We start from the raw sequence: 21,301 nt of genomic DNA, 5'->3' as shown, positions 1-21,301 counted from the left end.
GAACATCCTGTTTAGGACTTGCGAACGCCACCCTACGTGCCGCTAGATCCTCCCCCCTTTGTAAGGCCTAACTATTGCAGATATTAAACTAATCCTTGCAGAACAAGGAGCAATCGTAACGGATCAGATCTACTAGATGATGAACAAGCAGGGTGCCGCCCCCACACCTGAGATAGGCGTGAGGGCGGCTAGACATGCAAGGGTTGCACTACGTAAGCATGTTATACGAAGAACTATGCTAACCCTAACACATCTATGATAACTACGTTGCTCGCCATCAAAGACGCTTCAGTACGAGCAACGCATGAACAACGTGGAGCTTGTGCTGCCTAGATCGCAAGATGCGATCTAGGCAGCATGTCGCTTACCTGATTGAAACCCTCGAGATGAAGGAGTTGGCGATGCGCCGAGATTGGTTTGTTTTGGGTTGAACGTGAGTTGTTGTTTATTCCATAAACCCTAGATACATATTTATAGTCCAGGGGACTTTCTAACGTGGGAATATCCCACCGTGCACGATACAAACTCTAATCTTAATCTAAAACATAATCTACTATAATTAAAGATACACGGGCAAACTAGCCCAAATTCTCCGTGCAAGGCCGCTTCAGAGATCTTCCACGTGTAGTCTTCCAAGCCCATCTCTCTTACGGCCCACCTCTGGATTTGTCCAAAATCTGGTGATAACACACGCGCCGCTGCTTAATTACGGCCAGATGTGCTCCCGACTGCGGAGATTGGGGGCCACCGACGCCGATGAGGCCGCGCAGGCGGCGACGTAGGTGAGGTTTCGCGCAAATGGTAAGCCACTCCACTCTCTCCCTCCTGATCCGTCCGTCCCCAACCTGCCGATCTGCGCTGACTCGACCCGCGCCGCCCGCGCGCGCCGTACGTACGGTCTCCCTCACCTCCTCCCTCTTCTCCTTCCAGGTCGGCCACATCGGCCGCCCCGCCACCGCTGGCGCCGACCTCGACACCGTCACCACCATGGAGGTAACCCTGCCCGCCCTCCTCCCACTCCCCTCGGCCCAGATCTGGCCCTCCGCGTCCGATATTTCCCAAAGAACCATGGCGAAATCTAGTGCTCGCAAGGAGACGGCCCCAGCCCGGCCGCCGGCGACCTTGCCACAGCAGCACATGTTCCCCGGCGCCCCATCGAGCTCCTCCGCCAATCCCTCCACACCACAGCACCTGTACCCTCACGGCAGCTCCTACACAAACCCCTTGAATCAATGGTAATCATTCTCTGTTTCTAAATCAGTGGCCGCCACTACGTATTTTATTCCAGTTTGCAGCACTTGGTAATTGCCTGTATACCCGATGGTACAAGTAGAGTTCAGCTAGCCATAGTCTGATTCACTTTGCCTAAATCTGAAACTAGCTACCCTAGCAGTACTGCAGTCTAGCAAAACTGAGATATCAATGGATTAAAAAGCACTACTAATGAGTATTTTTTTTGTGTAAGATAATTTAGGACTAGACGTTGTCTTGATTTAATCTTTAGAAAGAAGGAGTATTTCTCAATTACAAACTTATTAGCTATGGAGTACTTGAAAAATGCAGCCTCCAATAGATAGGTAGCTGGTCGTAATTGAAGAAAAAATGCAAGGCTTGCTGTTATCTTATTGTCAGATGTTGACCAAGTGATTTTTGTCCAATCTTTATGATATGTACTGTACTCCATTCCAGCAGAGTTGTAATATGCTCGTGAATTCTGCTATTTGTAATAGGAGGCCAATGTATACCCCTGCAACCGATGGCTTGCTAAGTTTTGGGCAGTTGCCGCCAATGCATCCTTATAATTTCCGATCTCTGCCTATCCACCATCTTGAAGGACACCCAAATATGAAGAATTTGCACTTTGTTGGTGCTTCTCCACATGTTTAATTTATGTGTTTATCCATGATTTTATTGAGCATATTTGGAAAGAATATAGGCCACTATAGATCATTTTCATGTGTTTATCCATGTAATGCTAAATATTATTTATATATTTTAATAACATTACATTTGCAGGGCTAGAGGAGAAGAGCAGAAGCAGTGATCTAGGCCGTGCCATACGGGAGAAGAGGAGAATCACAGCGAGATGCAGGACTTGCCGGCTAGGTGCCGTGCCGGAGGTGTTGGCTAGGTGCTGGGCCGGAGGTGCCATGCTGGAGGTGCCCACTAGTAGGCGATGTTGTTGGCGAGCTGAGACGGGCAACGTCTTCGGCCCGCTGAGACGGAGCTGGCGAAGAGAAGGCGACGTCGCTGGCGAGCTGAGAAGGACGACGTAACAGTCTTTGTGTTTTCTAAACATACTGTTGGTCTATGCGTTGTAATGCGTTGTAGACTTGTAGTATAGTACCTGTTCTGTTTAAATAAAATAAAAAAGACAACTTGGCCTTTCCGTGAATGTGTGGACCCGCGGGTTTTTTTTTTTAATTCTATACAAACTTATCGCTGGCGAACTGGGCTGTGCGCTGGGGGTAGTTTAAATTAGCGCTGGCAAATCGGCATGTGCCAGGGGTAGCAAATACCGCCGGCGAATACACGAAAACACCGGGGATAATGGCATGTTACCGCTGGCGAAACGGAAGGTGCCGGCGGTAACCACTTACCACCGGCGAGGTGATCGCTGGCGAACACGAAAATGCCGGCGGTAGCCCAATTCTGTGCGCTGGCGGTAAGCAAAATCCTAGTAGTGCCTAAGTGCACCAACAAGAAGTTATGTTGGGAAAGATATAGCACAAGATATAAATAACACAAGTGATAATCAAGATATACGTACTTCAAGCTCGATAGCTATCACAAGGAAATAAACTCAGGTGTAGAGATAACTAATACACGCGGAGACGAAGTTGTATTCATGTGTTCCCTTACATGAAGTAAGGTACATCACGTTAGAGAGATGCGGGTTACCTCGAAGGTATTCCCAACTCCACGAAGGCTCACTTTCTTATCCAAGCCCCCTCACGAAGACAAGAGCCCTTTCCTTATGGCTAGCTTTTCGTTCACTCCGGAGATGGCAAGCTCCACGAAGGAGAAGCCCAGAGCTCTTCACAATGTTTCACGAAGAGGTCACTGGAGCACCAAATGCCAAGCCAACCAGGAGTTCACGTTCCAAAGAGTAACAAGCTCACAGTCTCTCACTCAACCAAATTATAATGGAAAGCTCAATAGTATGCACGGATGCAAAGCAAGAACACTAAGTGCTCAAATCCTTCTCTCTCAAAACCCACCAAAAGCAACAAATTTTATGGAGGAACTAGAGGAAGAACAATGGTGGAGGTAAACCAATGACTCCAAGATCTGGATCCCAAGAGTCCCCCCTCCCACCTAGAGGAGGAATGGATTAGTGGAGATTTTAGATCTAGATCTCCTCTTTCAAAACCCTCAAAAGATGCAACAATCATATTAGGGATGGGAAAGGAATAAAGCTTAAAAGGTTCAACAGTGGTGGGAGAAATAACCTCAAGAACCCTAGAAAACATTGGGGAAGAAGGCCTCTTTCATAGGGATCCCCAAATATGACTGTTTTGATTATTTCCCACTTCACGGTCAGACCTAGTCAAACCGGACAAGAGCTGGGCACCCACTGTTACAGAACTCCCCTATTAGTTTTCAGTCCTACGGCCAGTCCCACCGGACCAGTTGGTCCTAGGGCCGGTGGATCAATCATGGTACCAGCAGAAACTGTCCTTATGAAAAACATGACAAGTATTATATCCGGACTCCGATTTTAGCAAACTTGGGGTTTTTGAAAAGCTAAGAACAAGATTTATATCATAGAGACTTTAAAAACCAAGAAAGGTTAAGAGATGAAATACCTAATGTGGAGAGGTGCTAAACCTCCCAAGACGAAGAACCAGTAAAACCTCCAAACTCGAAAACGCAATAGAAGATGCATACGAATTCAGTTTTCGATGAATTTAGGCTTGTTGTAAAGATAGCAACAAGCTCTAAAACCTCACATAGATAAATACCAAGAAGAAAAAAGTAAGGGAATGCAAAGTATGCAAGATATTGAGCTCCCAAAAATAACGTGATCAAGCTACCCAACCAGAAGCCTCTCTTGATAGTGCGGCTATTTATACTATAAACCGATCTACCAATAACCACCTTGAGACTGGTAAAAGAAAAACCTAGCAAGACCATACCTTTGCCTTGCGCTCCATTCAAATCGGAATTTTTCACTCGATCATTGTTGCTTCGTGAAGACTCACAAATTGCTCCCCATACTCCACTATGGGATAGCTTCATTAAGGAACATCTTCACACGTCCATTATCACCGAATAGATGACAAGGTTCAAGTATATGATCTTCTCGAGATGCTCATCTCTTGAACTTTCCCTTCTCAACCTTGATAGCAGTAACCACTAGATGTCATCCTCTCATGGGCTATCTGGGATCTTACTTTTCATGCATGCCCATGAAATCATACCTAACCCACATAGAAAACACGAAGACACATATGATGTGTTAGTTCACAAAGCATAATTGATAAAGCTTAATATACCACAAGATCACATGATCACATGTGGTATATTCTTTATGTTTCATGTGTTGGCCAATTTGAATCCAATCTTCGCTCTTTGTTTTGGTCAATATTGTATCTTCTCATGGTGCTCTATCACATTATCTCGAGGCATATAAAGAACTCCTCATTTGATTGCATGCTCTAAATCTTGGTAAACCATAGCTCAACTCATGAGTCTATCATGACGTCAAATTTACAACCATGTCTTGAATTCTTCTTTTGAAAAAGAACACTCAAGATTTTTATAATCCATTGCCTAATACTTTATCTAGAGCGTAGAAATATTGATTCCCACACAAGAACTCTGTATTCTTTCTTCGTCTTGATATCATATTCTTATCTTCAATTCGATGATCTTGATGCCAATACCCAAGATATGTCATTATCTTCATGACATCCATACTTGAATCCAACACATGGACTACATGCATTACCTATGAAATATTCCTTCAAATAAACTTAAAGAAAACATTAATCCATCGGAATTGTCATTAATTACCAAAAACATACATAGCTCCATCTCGGTTGCCTCTCGTGCACATCTCCTAGCCGAGCTTCATCGCTCCCGCATGCTATCGCTGCCACTGCGCCTAATCCCACCACCGCATGTTGCCCCCCAACCTCGAATCCGTCCACTATGCGATGAATTTGAGTGCGATGAGTTGGTGAAGAGCCGAATCTGGCAGCAGCCATGCGGGATGGAGCTTGGAAGGCCGGTGCGGCATCCATGGAGCGGGATTTCGTGGCGCGATCAGGGACAGTCGCGCGAGGCAGGAACGGGGAAAAAGACAAAGTGATTGCTATTGGTTGTCGTAGGCACTGGAATAGCCTTTTTTTTACATCACCTGTTGCATATTTTTGGGCATGCTGTAAAAGTTTTGGGCCGTTTTTTCTGTTTGCATCCCCTGCTGGAGCTCTTTTTTTCTCCAAGGTGACGTATATAATTATTTTTTTGCATTTTCATCACCTGTTGGAGATGCTCTTATAACAGGAAACGCAATTGTTGAAAGTTGAAAGTACTTTATGCTAGCAGTTTCCCTAATTTAAAATTCGGGTATTATATTTTCTGGAAAGGATTAATGAAAGTGAAAAGAGATTCTTTTAGTAGAGGAAAATTTGAGGTAGGCTCCGGAGAAGGAGTGCGCTTTTGGGAAGATAGATGGCTAGGTGATTAGACTCTTGCATCTCACTATCCCAACTATACAACATAGTACATCGTAAGCATGATACGGTGGCAACTGTTATGAGTACAACTCCGTTAAATATAGGTTTTCGGAGAAGGCTGGTTGGTGATAAATGGGATCAATGGGTACATCTATGCCATAGATTAATGGAGATAAATTTAAATGACGATCTTCAGAAAAATTCTCTGCTAAATCTATGTATGGAGATATGTTAAATGGGCATACAAGATATCTTCGTAAATATCTTTGGAAAATTAAAATCTCACTAAAAATTAAAATCTTATGTGGTTCCTTAGTAAGAAAGTTCTCTTGACCCGTGATAATCTAGCAAAGAGAAATTGGAATGGAAGTACGAAATACTCTTTCTGTGACGAGATGAATCAGTTGAAAATTTGTTTATTTTATGTCCTTTTGCTAAGCTTATTTGGCGGGTAGTTTTTGCTGCATCTAATATTCCGCCTCCATCCAATGTCACAAATATGTTTGGGAATTGGCTTAATGGAACTGACAAAACTGATAAAGCTAGGATTCGCATTGGTGTTTCGGCTTTATGTTGATCAATTTGTAATTGCAGAAATGATATTGTTTTTAATAGAAAGAACTCTACTAATTTTTTGCAGGTTATCCACACTATGGTCCACTGGATCCAGCTATGGTGTTTCTTGCTCCCGGAGGACCAGCGAGAGTGCACGGTTTCTGGATGCAACCGCCTTCGAATGGTTGCCCATGATATTTTCTACCAAACTACTTGGCGGCCTATTAAGAGATTACATGATGCCTAGATTGCTTAGCAGTTTTCTTTTTTTTCGGTGGTTGATTTTTGTATCGACCCTCGTTGATCGTTGAATTGTAAACTTTAAATTTTCGTTTGATTAATAAAAAGATGTTTGCATCAACCGATGCAGAGGCCGGGGCTCACCCCATTTCGAAAAAAAAAATTCAACAAATCCCTTTCAGGTACTTGAAGATAGAGCCCTTATTGGCCACTCCTGTTCAAAACGACTACATGGACAATGCAAGACCAACTATGTACGGAATCTTGAGCTGATCGAGTCCAGAAGAACATGGAGGAGGTTTGACTAATCAGAGCTGGAGCTGTATGATATTTGGACTCAATCAATCTACTTGTCATTACACTGATGTTTACATGTACAAAGCGCGTTGAACAACTACTTCATTCTACGGCCAGACATGGGTCTACGCACTACTAACTAACCAATATGTTTTGCCCCAAAAAAATAAGAATGCCGTTCATATAATTCCATGGCTAGAAAATTAAATCTTAGTCCAAACCTAACATCCTTACTTATATTAGCCTGACAAATCCCTGCAGTTGCAACTAATAAGATTGCTGTTGCTGGCTGTCTACTCATCTACTCAGATCAGCGTGCATGTATGCACACGCTACATACACTACAGGTGTACAGCTCATGTATGTGAACTTGCGTTGGAGATCACTCACATCAAAGATCTCCTTTTCTTTTCCATGCATTATCAGTTCCTTGAGACTTAATTAGTCCTATCCCGCTAGCCACTGAAGAGCATCAACTCGTTGTCATAATGGCATTGACTTGGCCTAGCCTGCTTGGTGTGTTGCCATCCTTGCATTGAACACCGGCATGGTCAAATGAGCGTAGGCTCATCGTCCCGTCATCCATGGTTCGTTTCTTAAGCAAACCGAAAGAGTTTTGGTCAGAAGAGCAAAATCACTTTTGAGGTTGCACTTGCCACTGAGCCCCCACAGGCCACAGGTTGGCAAATGTAAGGTCATAGTTATATCATCACAGTGTTGCATATGTCATGCTCTTGCATGCAACCAACAACAACTCCATCAGCTCATGTGTGCTAAGCACATTTGCTTTCCAGATCCTCATGTGTCATCTTCCTGACATTGTTATTCATATCTATCCATGATGATCCATCGCACTAACGTGAGCAGAAGAAAACAAGCTTCTGAATCAACCTTTTCTCATGGCTGATCTAAGGCTAACTCAGAGAGACTATCATAACCCAACGAGCCGGCCGGCAGGCTGGCCATCGTCGCCGGGCGGCGGAGAGACGGCGACGGAGGCAGGTAGCCGGGATGTCACCGTGTGTCCCGGGTCAGATGAGATCTCCTTGATGGCCAAGTTGGCATGGCATCCTGCAGAAGTGCGCGTTGTGTATGTACGTATCCTGGTGGCTGGACCATGCTGGTGCTAACTGACAGGGATGTCGCCACCAGCATCGATCAGTTATTAACACTTGTCACAGACTCAGAAACAGACAGACATAAAGACAGAAGGAAATCTTGTATTTATACACCAGTTTGGTCTCTGGTTATACTATTGTTGCTGCTACATGTAGCTACTAGTACACGCAAGCAAATGTGGATGTGCATTGCCTGCAAACTGTAAACTGAGGATTCTCTAACTGATGCTACAGTGTGGCCCTCATTGTAGTGAGAAGCACGTTTTGGGGGTGAAAAAATGAATCATGCAGATGGTCAGGCAAGAAGGGTCGGATCAGGTAGTATAGACAAATAGTACCTCAATTTGCAAACATATGTCATATGTAGGTGCTGTGGAGATGAGTACGGTTATAAGTAGCAAATTAGGCATGCATGTGCATTCAGCTGCATAACAATTCTCCTCTCATGTGGACTGGATTATGCACCCAATCATTGGGCAGCCAATCAACCGATCTCTATTTTTATGTGTTCATCTTCTGTTTTTGTGAAGAAGGAATCTCTGCGCCACCACACACATGCATGTAGGCTGTGCCTGCAAAAAGCAAGCGAAGAAGTGAAACCATGCAACGCTGCCAATGGTGTAGAGAGTTGTCACTCTTCTTTTTTTTCACTTTTACTTTATCCTCAGCGCATGCCCAGTAAATTGCTCTTCTTTTCGTACATCCTTTCAGGTGTTTGGATGGATGCCACTCTTTTCCTGTCCTCCATTTGACCTGACTGACTCGAGCATCGGATGCGGCTGCACAAAAGCTAGAAAGAATCCAATCAATCTTGATGCCTTTTCTCCTCTGATGATGAAGCGAGATACCTGCAATCCAATCATGCTATGTGATGGAGGGGCGTTAATCTAGGTCACACGGGAACAGTTGTCTTGATGAACATGGCTAAGTTACGAACATTTTTGGTTCCTAAATGCAGCCTTTGAGAATGTTTCTTCTCCGTTAAGTGGTGTTGGTGAGTCAAAGTGTGAAGCCGATTTCGATGACCTTAATTAACACGAGCTTATAAAACAAAATAATCGTCACGCACAACCTTAGGACCTCTTTGGTTTGTACGATTTTAAAGATGGCAATATGAAAAATGTAAAATTAATCACATGTCATGGCATGCCTGAGAAAACAAACAAAGATGAAATAGATCAGAAGAATCCAGGAATGTTCTGGAGGATTATGTGCATAACATAGACCGTAGATGTCATCAAAAAAAAATAAAAAAATTCACATGATCCTTGACCCAACGAAAATTTATATTGAATTGCATACTGAAAAGATCAAAGGAAACAATTATATGGTTTGTAATCTTACAAAATAACAAATTTATTTAAAAAACTCTCATAAGATATAGAATCCTATTAAATTATTTTGAATGTTACCTTAATAGGTGAACAAAAATGAGTCATAAACAAAGGCTGGTTCCCATCAATTGTCAGGGTTTGATGGGAGGTTGCTAGTTAATAACCTCGATGTTGATTTCGCACACCTAGTACTAGTATTTTCAAAGTTATGACGCTACACAACATGTCCAAATGGATCTTTAATTTTGTTGGTTGCAACTTAGTGGGTGAACGGTTTCTTGAACTCCAGGGCACTAATCTTTTTCATTTGCTGGGTGGGACCAATTCCAACCTCCAATGGCTAGCCAACCTATGCTCACAAGTAATAAATTATTTAAAACGTTGCAAGACCTTGCTTACGCACATTGTACACTACTAGCAAACATCCTATGATTTGACAGCCTTTTGAATAAGTTTAATGTGCGTAATCTCCTTGTAATCGGGAAAACCCCAAAGTTTTCTGAAATCTACTGTTTTGGAACCAGCCCCGGGTACATTCAGTTCCGGATTGTAGCTGAAGGTAGGCGAGGTCCAGTGCATCGTCAGTGCTAGCACTGTGCCCAACAGTCGCACACAACAATATCCGGTACAGTTTATGGCCGTCTTCTTGGCAGCAGCAGCGACTCCAAATCTGGTCTGCTTCCAAGCTACAAAAGAGCCGATAACAACGCGTCCATTTGCCTCCGTGACAAAGTCCGATCAGGACAGTCCTTGACGAGTTGTCGCGACAAGATTCGGCGAAGAGCAAGAGAAACAGAACAGGCTAAAGAACAACGCAGGAATTGGATCCATATCGCATGCATTGGCATTGGCAGCACTGGAGGAACAACATACAGGATGACGAAGATTTTCAGTGTGGTTTTGATGTTTACCTAGGTACACCAAGCACGAGCTCATGGTGATTCAGGGACTTTTCAGGCTGGGAGCATCTCAATCTTACATGATGCCACTGCTTGTGCCAGGCAGCGCTTCCTTCGTTGATTCCCCCAAGGACTTTCAGTGCCTGGTCATCTCACTGGTACCCGTAACATCGACGATGCTCGTGACCGATTCAGGTCTGTGATAATTTAAATTTTTACATTCAACCAGCTAAGGAACTGAAGCGTCGTCAGGAATGATGTTAATGTGGCAGTGTGGTATTGTTTCTTTCCTCTGGAAAGGAACATTTTTTTGCTTTCCCGATAGCAGGTTCAATATATTGCTCGTCGCTAATGGTCGCCCAGGCATTCCATCAGAAGCAATTCATCTGAGGATGATGCTGAATATGACGCCTTGAAGATGTGAGATGGTGGTTCTGGTCCCGTCCACTTCTTCAACAAGCATTCCACGTTTTTCAGCTTCCTTCAGTACTAGTGCGTCCATGCTGGTCATATGAGAAGGGAAGCAACTTGGTTAAGAGAATATACAGGTCATTTAAAACAATGTATTAATAGAACAGAAAAAAATACTGCGAGAAAAAAATAGAGAAAATCAAATGCAAACATAAAGTGGACTTCTGAAGAGTTGGGGTTGCTCTTCGATCTCACTAGTACTAGTTATTATAACATCGCAAAGCCTCAAAAGGAGTATAAAGGACAACACTGAAATAACCTAATATTCTTTCTGACAAAAAAAACATGCCACTTTCTATTGCTGCTGTTCTTGTATCATGCAAGCTTTCGCAATAGTACATTGGCCATACCTAGTAAATGTCAGTATGCTACCGATTCTAGATGTTAGCAAATGATAATCTAAACTACTCCAAGCCAGCCTGTACATGCTATTTGCTCAGGATTGCATTTCAAACTGACAAAAGAATGGGCGACATGTCACATTATCTGTCTCTATACTGGCAGCAGTTTTGTAGCTCTACATATACACATTAATCATGCATCGTAATGTGTGCAATTTGTACTTATGGGATCAGTGGCTCATTAGCCTACGCAGTGTAGGTTGTTTTTGAGCAATTGCAGTAATTCTACTTAGAACCTTCTAATGTGACTGATGATGTATCTTTAAGCAGTCTACAACTATGCGTACCTCCGCTACCTTTTATACTAAAATATTCAGAATGGCATGACATGTTCTTCATATTGGCTAGCCCAACAATATAAAAAAAATTCAATCCATATACTGACAAATCGAAGAATCGAGTGACTCTTTATTCTAACGAAAATTTAAATTCTAATATAACATAATAATCAACTATAAGGCCATTAATTTTTTTTATTGTAATCGGACCATCATGATGTGCAGCATTTATTTCTATCTTTTAATGAGAAAGTACTCAAGAATTTGCTCAAATATGTCTTGGATGGGAACTGAGCTGAAGAAAATACATACACTTTAGCTCGTGATACATAAGCCAGTATGAATCTACATTTACCGCCCTGCATACGAAGAAACTTCTCTACAGTATCAAAGAGACATGGAATGCTAGATTGCTGGAAGCTTTCTGCGAGTCAAGGTCCACGAAACAAACCAATCGCTATATGCATAAGGAATAGAAAGAGAAAGGGTCAGAACTGAAAATTAGAAAAGTTGGAAGGATATAGATATCGGCTCCAACAATGAGGTCAAACCCAACAGGATATTCCTTCATGATATTGCTTATATGATCATTATTTCCCCACTCTAGCTTCTCAGCCGTCAGCACTGCAACAGAAGTATCAGTTCAGATCCGATCAATGGACAGTTACATTTCAATGAGTGCCATGGCCATGGAATATAATGAGCTGAAATATACAAGTGCTAACCTGCTTCAGCATTTTCAGAAGATGACTGCAACTCTATATTTTTCTTTATAATCTGTGAAATCATTCAATAGGCATAATAGTCATGTCAAAGGAAAGATGCAAGTATGACATGCGCGATGCTTGTATCATTTATGATTGATGATGTCGATTTCTTGTTCTATCATTAGATGATATATCAGTACGATGGATGATTGTCACCATACAGACTGAAAAATGCTATTTTTTATCAGTTGTAAACCCAATGCTAGTATGACATACAAAAATTACTAAAACTAGTAGTCAATATCTTAAACTGACGAGGAGTCTTAAAATCCTTCTATAAGATCTCAAACTTGAACATATCAACGAAAGATATTCTGAAGGATTGAACCTTGCCTCTAAAACTTCATCATTGTGATCAGTCAAGACGACCTCTTTACAGAAACGGCTGCACAATATCCCAGTAATGCCTAGCAAGTCACAATACATCAGCTTTTGTAAGATTGCAAAACTGAAGTGAACGCGATCGAGAATTATCTCACCAATCCCAGATCCCAACTCAATTATTGAACGTCCCTTCACAGTCTCGGGGTGTTCCGATAGGTATGTGTTCATCAGAACAGCACCTGGCCATACTAACTGCCCAGTAAGGTCATAATCAGCTGCACCAAAATTTAGAATGTATGTTAGAGGTGGTGGCGGCATGCTAAGAAAATAAGAAATACATGGCAATATGTACTATGGAGTGGTATCATGCATGTACCTAAATCCAGCCAGACAAGCTAGTGTACGAACCGTGAGGCTTAAATAAGACCACCCACACCGCTGATCGCTCACTGCACGGATGCAACGGAACTTGAGTGCAGCATGGCCAGATCTAACTTTTTCGTATGGTGGACACATGACAGAACTGTGGCCATTTAAATGAGAATTACTTTGGTGAGCAAAGCTGTATAAATGTCTGGCTGTAAAACTAGAAATGGGCAGGATGAAGTAAGGCATAAGAATCTGCTCTCCAAGTGACAGAAAATTTTAGTGACAGCCTTCATTAGTTTGATCATGTGCAACATGGGCCTTTTGACGTCTGCGTGTACTAGAATGGCACTATCTCAGTGGAAGGATCCCCAAACAAGACAGGATAAAAGTGGTCCTAAACCACATGACTGTGTAATGAAAACCCACTCTTGTTACATATGCAGACAACAAGAAGAAAATGCGCAAACCAGACAACACCGGCATGCGTTTAACATTTTACCTCAAGTGTAACTGCAACCAGAGACAAGTCTTTTATTTTCTAATACAGAGGTACTAACACTGATAGATACAGCTACTGCACAAGCGCTGCTGGGTTCTAGTTAGAGCATCCCCACTCGTTGGCGCTCCCCACGCCCAAATCCGGCGAAATTTTCGTCCGGATTGGAGGAAGATTTGGCGTGGGGGGCAGTAGTTTCCCAGCCGCGTGCCCAGGCGAAGTCGACGATGCGAATTTAAAAAACGGAAACTTGACAAACTTCGGCTAAATTCGGGTGAATATAGACTAAATTTAATGATATTTAGACTAAAACGGGCGGAGTTCATACATAGAGGCCGAATTCGACTATATTTCGAATTCGGCTAGGTGAATTCAAACGCTAATTTTAAAACACGGCGCTCTACATGCCCAAATGGCGGTAGAACACCGTGTAGTCGCCGTCGCCGTCGTCGTCGGAGCCGTCGTCGTTGGCCTTCGGCTGCGCGGCTCGGCTGCTGCCCCGGCCGGCGTCTCCCCACCCCGGGGATGGCTTGTACCGCCCGTCGTCGGAGGACTCGAGGTCGACGACGGGGACAACGACGCCGGATGGAGGTGTCGCAGACGGCGGTACCGCGCGACATCGTCGTTGGCGGTTGGAGCGGCGCGGGCGGCGAGTTGGCGTGCGGCGGCCAGGTCCGGCAGCCGCCGCTGCCGCTTCCGCCTCCCGGCGCTGCGCGCCGCGCTGGCCCGATCGATGCGGCGTCGTCCGCGCGCTTCTCCTCCTCCATGCTCGGCAAGCGACCCGGCGATCGCCTCCGCCATCGCGGCCTCCTCCGCGCGCTTCGCCTCCTCCTCGGCGAGCTGGCTTGCGGCGGCGGCCTCTTTCTTCGTCTTCTTCCGGCCGCTCGCGGCGCGGAAGGCTGTTCTCGGATGACGAGGGCGCCGCCGTCGCGCCTCGGTCGCCGGCGGAGACGCCGGCTCCTTCTTGACGCGCATCGGCGTCGAAGGCGACGACGCCTCCTCTCTTCACCGGCGCCAAGGATGACCTTGACGCCGATCCGAAGACGACGAGCCGGCAGCCATGCGCCGTGGCTGCCGACGCTTCGACGGCGGCTCGCCGATGCCCTCGATGCCGATAGAGGGCATCGTGAGCACCGGGAGTTGCCGCCCTCGATGTGCTCGACGACGGCCTCGAGTGTCCGGCCCGGCGCGCTCCACCACCGTCGGCGGCCCGCGGCGCGTTGCGCGCGCGGCAGCGGAGGCGGCGGGCCGTCGTAGGCCGCCGCCTCCCGCTCCCACCGCCGCAGGAAGTACGAGTTCCACGCCGTGTAGTTGTCGGGGTGGTGGCGTGGCTCGGCGCGTTCCTCGTCCGTCAAGGTCATCCGCGCCTCCTCGATGGCGACGTCGAGGGCGTGGCCCCGAGGCGGCGGCGGGATTGGTACGCCGCCAGCACTAAGCCGCCACCCGCCGCCGGGAGGCCTCGTGTCCGGCGGGCAGGGGTACCCCGCCTGGTGGAGGAGGTGCCCCTCCCACGCGTGCAGCGACCGGCGGGGGAAGCCGTTGTTGGCTGCGCCGTCGTCGTCGTAGAACGCCATCTTGAGAGTAGAGGGAGAGTGGAGGGAGAGTGAAGCACGGGGTACGCCTCGCGGCGAGCGGACCGGCGTATATAGGCGTGGCTGGCGCGGGGATTAAATGCCGCGTGGATTGCGACGCGTCCGCGGCGAGCTGACCGGCGGCAGCCTTTAGTGCGCGCGGAAGACGATGCGTGCGCGGAAGACGACGACATTAACTCGCCGCGTGGCCGGCGAATGCGCATCGGCGGCAGGCTTTACGCGCGCGGAAGACGATGCGATGAGGACGACGATCGGTTTCTCTCGCCGACAAGTTGGGGCCACTCGCACGCGCGGGAAGTTTCCTCGCCGTTTCGCGCTGCTTTCGTCCGAGTCCTCGAGCGCCCCCGGGGCCGGGGATGTCGTGGGATCGCCGGATGGATTTAGGCCCAAATCCGGACGAAAACGAGGAACCGGGGACGCGACTGGGCCGAATTTCGCCGTCCGGATGGAAAAAACGCTCGCCGGGGGCCTGTTCGGGGGGACGAGTGGAGATGCTCTTATCCTTATCGACACAGAAACGGTAACCATCTGGGCAGCAAACTGTTACAAAGTTCAGCCAACCATCCCCTCTTCTGCTCTAGACTAAGGAGAACCTTAACGCTTCCTAGTTGAATTCACACAGAACGCGGTAGCAACAAGATACCCCTTTACCAATTCAACGTTTCCACATCACAGACACCATACTTCCCCGCTTAGCTAGCAAGGAGAAAATGGCAAGGAAGTAGGCAAAGGGCAGGGCACTAAACTGGAGGCGGAGCTGGAGCAGAGGAGGTGGAGCACTTGGGCGCCGTAGGTGAAGGTCGTCATCTCGTACCTGCACAAACCCAGCAAACGAAAATCATCAACACAAAGGATTTCAATTCAGCTCGCCTCGCCAGCAAGCCGACGCAGCAACTGCTGTAATCAGAGTAACACCCTAGAGGCTAGAGGGCGGAGAGCAAACCCCTACTCGCGATTCATGAAGAAGGACGGATCCAGACAGACGACGTCGTCTTCCTCCTCCTCCTCCTCCTTCCGCTCCGTCGGTGCGCCGACGTCCGCCATCTCGCTCAGCTCCGCCGGCCACTGCAACCGCGACTTGGAAATTGGACTCGAGTTCCCGGCGGCGCTGCCTTGCTCTGGTGGTGCGGCCTCATGGGCTTTCACCTCCGTAGTGGGCCTGGCATGGGCTCGAACTGGCCCATTAGCGAGAACATTCTAGGGCAGGGCAGGGAGGGGCAGTCTCGTCATTTCCAGCACGCCCGCCGTCGCCCTCTTAAAACCCTAAACCCCACCAACCGTGGAGGCGTTGCGAAGAGTGTAGAAGCTTTGCTTGTTTCCCAGGAAGAAGAAGAAGAAGAAGAAGAAAAGGAGATCAGCGGCGGCGATGGCGGCGATCAAGCGTCTGCTCCCGTCGTTCAACCGGGTGCTGGTGGAGAAGATTGTGCTGCCCAAGAAGAGCGCCGGCGGCATCCTCCTCCCGGAGACCTCCAAGCAGGTACCCGCCGCTCCCTCCCATTTTCCCCTCTTTTACTGCTGCTCATGTTGCAAGTAGGCAGGGTTGTGTGGCGGAGGCCTTAGATCGTGGTCTGATGCGAGGTGTTTCGCGCATTGGCATCTGCCCAGCTGGATATTGGGGCTTGCCTGTTCCTTGTGGGGAGCAGCTGCAAACATGGATGTGTTTACCTGTTAGGTTGAGCGGTTCAGATTGCCTAGTTCGAATTGTTCGTTTGATGGTAGAATAATTGGTTCAGATTGCAGTGTGGCTACGTGTGTCGATTCAGAATTTCAGATTGGCTTTGTGTAGTCTGTAGATTGTTACTACTAGCTGGAGTTGTTTAGCTTAAGCAATTAGAATTTGAGTAGCCAAGTTTCAGTCTGATTTGCTTCCCACAATGTGAATTCTTACAAATAGTCGTATCCTTTTGGCATCTGGCATGCTACTAGATTGCAAGTAGTTCCGTCTTCAGGCCTAGTTTGCCAAAACGTCTTACATTAAGGAACAGTGGCAATATTAGTTCAGCTCACTGATTCCACATTGTCTTCGAGCATAGGTTTCATAATTATACTGGAGTTGTCTTCTCTTCTTGTTGCTTTGACTTCAAAATTAGTTCATGACCTGAGAATGTTGTTGTGAATCCAGCTGAACTCTGGCAAAGTTGTGGCTGTTGGCCCTGGAGAACGTGATAGGGATGGCAAGCTGATCCCTGTTTGCCTCAAGGAAGGCGACCATGTTCTGCTGCCGGAGTATGGTGGACTTGAAGTCAAGCTTGCTCCTGAGAAAGAGTATGCCACTTATTCACCATTATTTTGATTTGCTTAGTGTACATGCTGTACTGTTTTTCCCGTGGTGCTTGCACGTCACAAAACTGTTACCTTACTTAAGCGACATCAGACATTTTCATCACTCATAGCAGCCAGTGTTTTTCTAAGTGCCCAGTATTTTATTGTTCTATCAACCTAGGGCATGGAATGGTATTAGGACACCATATGTGACACTTTTGTGATTTGTAATATCCATAACTTTACACCCTAATATGCATACTTTCAAATGCTGCTAGAGCAACTTGGATAAGACATAGATAGTACTTGGATACCAGATGGTTATTTGAGTAGCCTTGTGATTTGTACTCCCTCCATCCCATGAAAGTTGTCTGAGATTTGTGTAGGTTTGGATGTATATGGACCGACCCGGACGATTGGGACCTGGTAACGCGCGAGGTTGATATCGCCGTCGTCTGTTGGTGCCGTGAGATTAGGAACTAATATAGTACCTGGTGAATACGCCCCTGACTTTCATTTCCGTCTGTCGCATACTCAGCATTATACATGGACATGCGCGTACGATACTGGACGAACAGTTAACGACATTTATTCGCATGGTCAGGGTAGATAGGTGCATGCTGTACCATGCCACTTAATTGCCTGCGCCGGTGTGCACAATGATCTCCTCTCGCTTGACCACCAGCTCCCCACCAGCACCCAGCTCCGTACTGTAGATCTTCTCCTACCTCGAGCAACCAAGAGAGTTCCATATTTAATACCAAATATTAAATACATAATTTTCATTTTGTACTGATTAAAAAAACGTTTTGTACTAATGGCTCTCCCCATTATAACAATAATAATGCATTATTTATTAGTACATGGAAAGATTTGTTGGCAGCTACGATAATTAAAAAATGACGGAGATAGTCAAAATGATTAGTTTGAAACACAAAATCTTAAACACACTTTTTATAAAAAATGGTGCAAAAAGTAAAAAAAAATATTTTGGACTAATAAAAAATAATCATTTTTGTACTAATGGTGCAGCTTGTAAGAAATGTGATTTTGTACTAATTCAAATCAACTATTTTGTACTAATGGTTCCCTGGTATAACAATAACAGCAGCACAATTAGCAAGTTACACATGTAAACAAGAGATTGTGAAATGACATTATTTTTCGAGATGAAAGCATTCGAGCATTCAACAGAAGTTAGACTAATTATAACTCTAAATAGTTAAACTAAGACCAAAATGAAAGGAGTAAAAAAAAAGTTGCTAATCTACAGATTAATGAATATATAATGCTTCTTCACAATGGGATCCATAGTTCGTAAAACACTTGCTAAGCTGCCGCTAGCTAATTAGATGCAAACAAAAGCCACAAATCCAAGTATGAGAATGTTACATGCAAACCGTAAGCCACAATCCACAACTCTGCATTGTTTCCATCAAATACTTCATAATTTTCAATTACAATCCATAGTGGCTTCACAATCGATATTTCAGAACAATTCAGAAAAATAGATGAATTCAAATCCACGGGATCAAATGTAAAGGATTTAAGAACGCAACAAGAAGGAACCACAACCAGAATCAAATCCATATTTGCAATCTCACCTAACAAAATAATCCCCAAATCCAACAAACTATAGCGAAACCGAATTTTATGGATCAAGCGAGAGAGAAACTGAATCCCAAATCAGGTTGCTTCCTCGTCGGTCCAGGAGCTGCGGCTCACCTTGACGTCCGCTGCGCCCCGCCGAAGGCCTCCACCACCCGAGCTCGAGGTCGAGGTCGCGCGTGCCGGTGAGCTCGAGGGCGCGTGGCGTCTTCCTCCGGTGGCTTGGACAGGAAATCCTACTCCTCCGCCCGAGCTAGCCCACCCCGCCGAACAGCCGCCGGAGAGCACGAGCGGGAGAACCGGAGGGGGAACATGCACTATCCGCCGTGGCGCAAGCCCGAGTACATGCGCGCAAACTGGCTGTCTAGCGACGATAAGGCCCCAACCGGCGCAGCCCAGTTGCCCGACACCGCCGGCGCCATGGCTGTGTCGGCGGCGAGCTTCTCTGGGGAGTTCGAGCTAAGCGCTCCACGAGCTCAGCGCCGTCGACCTCGTCTCGTCCATCCACAGCGCCGTCGAACAAGCACAACAGCCTGGGGCTCCTCTTTTCATGGACGTCATCTGAAATATAGAGCACATGAGGGCAATCAACAAGGATTCGAACGAGAACCTACACATAAAAACTAGGATTTGAAGAACCGGATCTGAATCGATTGAATAATTAGGACTGAACCAAAACCAAAAGATCCAATCGGAAGATGCGAAACAGGGAGAAGCTAATGGAGAGAGAAATCGAGAAAACAAGTACTCGGCCCAGTCACCCAGATGCAAAACGAGCAAGAAGAAGATGGACTCCAGCACCTGGAGCAACACGGGCAAGAAGAAGGCGGCCGCCGTTGTGCTCGAGGACGCGGCCGGCGGGAGCGGGTGGTGGGATGTGGGAACGGAGGTGGGGAACGGATAGGCTGGGAGGAGTTGCTCGGGAGGAGGAGGGGAGAAATTTAATGCACGCTGCCTCTTGGCCGGTGAATACGTTCAATACTTACTGGATACCGTCAGATACATTGCAGATACATAACCTATACAGCCACGTGATGCTTTCTGATTGGCTGAGTTATCATCCTCGCCCGTACCCGGGTTCCGTTCAGCATTTCCGGTATATGGACACACTAAATAGCATCTAGATACAACTAAATTTTGACAAATCTCAGACAAGTTTCATGAGATGGAGGGAGCATTCAAGTCTTCCACATGATCTGTGTTTGTGGGTCAGAACGTTTTACCTAACTTGGATAAGACATAGATAGTACTTGGATACCAGATGGTTATTTGAGTAGCCTTGTGATTTAAATTCAAGTCTTCCACATGATCTGTGTTATTAGGTCAGACCGTTTTACCCCAACTTGGATAAGACATAGATAGTACTTGGATACAGATGGTTACTTGAGTAGCTTAACATCATTACTTTCGTCATTTTATACTTTGCTATTTCAAGGACAACAGGTGTTCCACTGTTCCTACTAATACCCTGGTCTTAACATGCTCTTTGTTATTACTTACTCCTTCCCATATTTGGATGCATATTAGTCTTGGTCAAAGTCAAACTTTGTAAACTTCAAACAAATGTACAGAAATTTTTATCAACATCTACAACATTAACTCAATATTTTTAGAACCATCATGAAATATATTTTCATATTTTATACATTTGGTATTATAAAAATTTATATATTTGTATATATAGTTAAATAAACTTTATGAAGTTTGACTTTGACCAAAACTAATATGCATCCTAAATTGGGAAGGAGGGAGTAGATGAATAGATGGTCACATTCTGTCCTACATTTTTATTTTTGTGACAAAATCAACATGGTCTGTTTCTGTTTGTCCAAGATTTTGATAAGCCTAATATACTTTTTCTGTATTCCCTATCTATCTGTTTTTGCTAATGGGAGGACTCAAATTATCTTTGTGGAATTTCAGGTACCTCCTCTTCAGAGAGAACGACATCCTGGGTACCCTCTCGGACTGATTTGGATACTCACGAAGTCGTCAACTGCTCTAATGCAGGAGAAGTTGTTTTAGAGTTTTGATGCTATCAGATAAACCTTGAAAAGAAAACTCATTTTATGGTGTGATAGATTTTTGCCTAGAGCATCATGAACTTGATATGGTTGTTGCCTACTTTATGTTGTGATGCAATTGAGTGAACCTGCGAAAGCTGAGGCAATGCTGTTAATTTTTTCTTTTTATGGTTGCTTCCTAGTTGCTATCCTTTGGCCACCTTCTGCTGTGGATTGATCGCGCAGTATACAATTGTTTTAGTTTCGTTCAAATTTGCACTCCTATGATCGTACTATTTGCAGACCTTGTGCCAAACACTTCAGTGTGTAGTTGATCGACCTATCTGTGATCCAGCATGCACTATACGTGTTGTTTTAGTTCTGCCAGTTTGTTACACTCCCATGATCACTGTGCAGACTTTACTCCAAATACTTCGGCTGGATCATGTCTTAACCGACTGTTCTTCCCCTCCGTTTCTGTTTATGGTCTGTATCCGGGATTGAGGTCATCCCCCATAAACTAGTACAAATCACATCATGCGGGTGGGCTGCTTTCTGGTAGCCTAGGCGTGCCTGCTGCTGCTGCCAAAACGTGCGACACAC

At 45.6% G+C, this 21,301-nt stretch overlaps 2 protein-coding genes and 1 long non-coding RNA gene across 3 annotated transcripts; 2 read left to right on the top strand and 1 right to left on the bottom strand.

Moving 5' to 3' along the window:
* The first annotated feature begins 1,006 nt into the window (after positions 1 to 1,006).
* LOC127329894 (uncharacterized) lies at positions 1,007 to 2,343 on the top strand. The gene is made up of 2 exons (XR_007869046.2): positions 1,007 to 1,235; positions 2,017 to 2,343. It is a non-coding gene; the product is annotated as an uncharacterized lncRNA (long non-coding RNA).
* Positions 2,344 to 10,330: 7,987 nt separating this feature from the next.
* LOC127331917 (protein N-terminal and lysine N-methyltransferase efm7) lies at positions 10,331 to 15,930 on the bottom strand. Its single transcript, XM_051358151.2, has 8 exons — positions 15,775 to 15,930; positions 15,572 to 15,639; positions 12,524 to 12,643; positions 12,378 to 12,451; positions 12,003 to 12,054; positions 11,800 to 11,901; positions 11,590 to 11,698; positions 10,331 to 10,630 (listed from the first exon to the last, which is right to left on the bottom strand). Exons 1-8 carry the CDS (start codon positions 15,867 to 15,869, stop codon positions 10,510 to 10,512), a joined length of 741 nt encoding a protein of 246 aa, XP_051214111.1. The 5' UTR covers positions 15,870 to 15,930; the 3' UTR covers positions 10,331 to 10,509.
* A 184-nt stretch (positions 15,931 to 16,114) lies between these two features.
* LOC127331918 (10 kDa chaperonin, mitochondrial) lies at positions 16,115 to 20,860 on the top strand. The gene is made up of 3 exons (XM_051358153.2): positions 16,115 to 16,302; positions 16,948 to 17,090; positions 20,619 to 20,860. Exons 1-3 carry the CDS (start codon positions 16,192 to 16,194, stop codon positions 20,665 to 20,667), a joined length of 303 nt encoding a protein of 100 aa, XP_051214113.1. The 5' UTR covers positions 16,115 to 16,191; the 3' UTR covers positions 20,668 to 20,860.
* The last annotated feature ends 441 nt before the right edge of the window (positions 20,861 to 21,301 follow it).

Source organism: Lolium perenne, chromosome 2 (assembly GCF_019359855.2).
Source record: "Lolium perenne isolate Kyuss_39 chromosome 2, Kyuss_2.0, whole genome shotgun sequence".
Classification (NCBI taxonomy): domain Eukaryota; kingdom Viridiplantae; phylum Streptophyta; class Magnoliopsida; order Poales; family Poaceae; genus Lolium; species Lolium perenne.
Note: the sequence above shows the minus strand (reverse complement) of the source record. Positions and strands in the feature narration are given on the sequence as shown.

What these genes read in the sequence shown, in the direction of transcription:
- LOC127331917 (XM_051358151.2), bottom strand. Translation starts at nt 15,869, where the DNA reads ATGGCGGACGTCGGCGCACCGACGGAGCGGAAGGAGGAGGAGGAGGAG. An exon ending in ACAATGATGAAGTTTTAGAG is followed by an intron (nt 12,055 to 12,377) that starts GCAAGGTTCAAT and finishes ATGATTTCACAG; the next exon opens with ATTATAAAGAAAAATATAGA. An exon ending in CATTGTTGGAGCCGATATCT is followed by an intron (nt 11,699 to 11,799) that starts ATATCCTTCCAA and finishes GACTCGCAGAAA; the next exon opens with GCTTCCAGCAATCTAGCATT.
- LOC127331918 (XM_051358153.2), top strand. Translation starts at nt 16,192, where the DNA reads ATGGCGGCGATCAAGCGTCTGCTCCCGTCGTTCAACCGGGTGCTGGTG. An exon ending in TCCCGGAGACCTCCAAGCAG is followed by an intron (nt 16,303 to 16,947) that starts GTACCCGCCGCT and finishes TTGTGAATCCAG; the next exon opens with CTGAACTCTGGCAAAGTTGT. An exon ending in AAGCTTGCTCCTGAGAAAGA is followed by an intron (nt 17,091 to 20,618) that starts GTATGCCACTTA and finishes GTGGAATTTCAG; the next exon opens with GTACCTCCTCTTCAGAGAGA.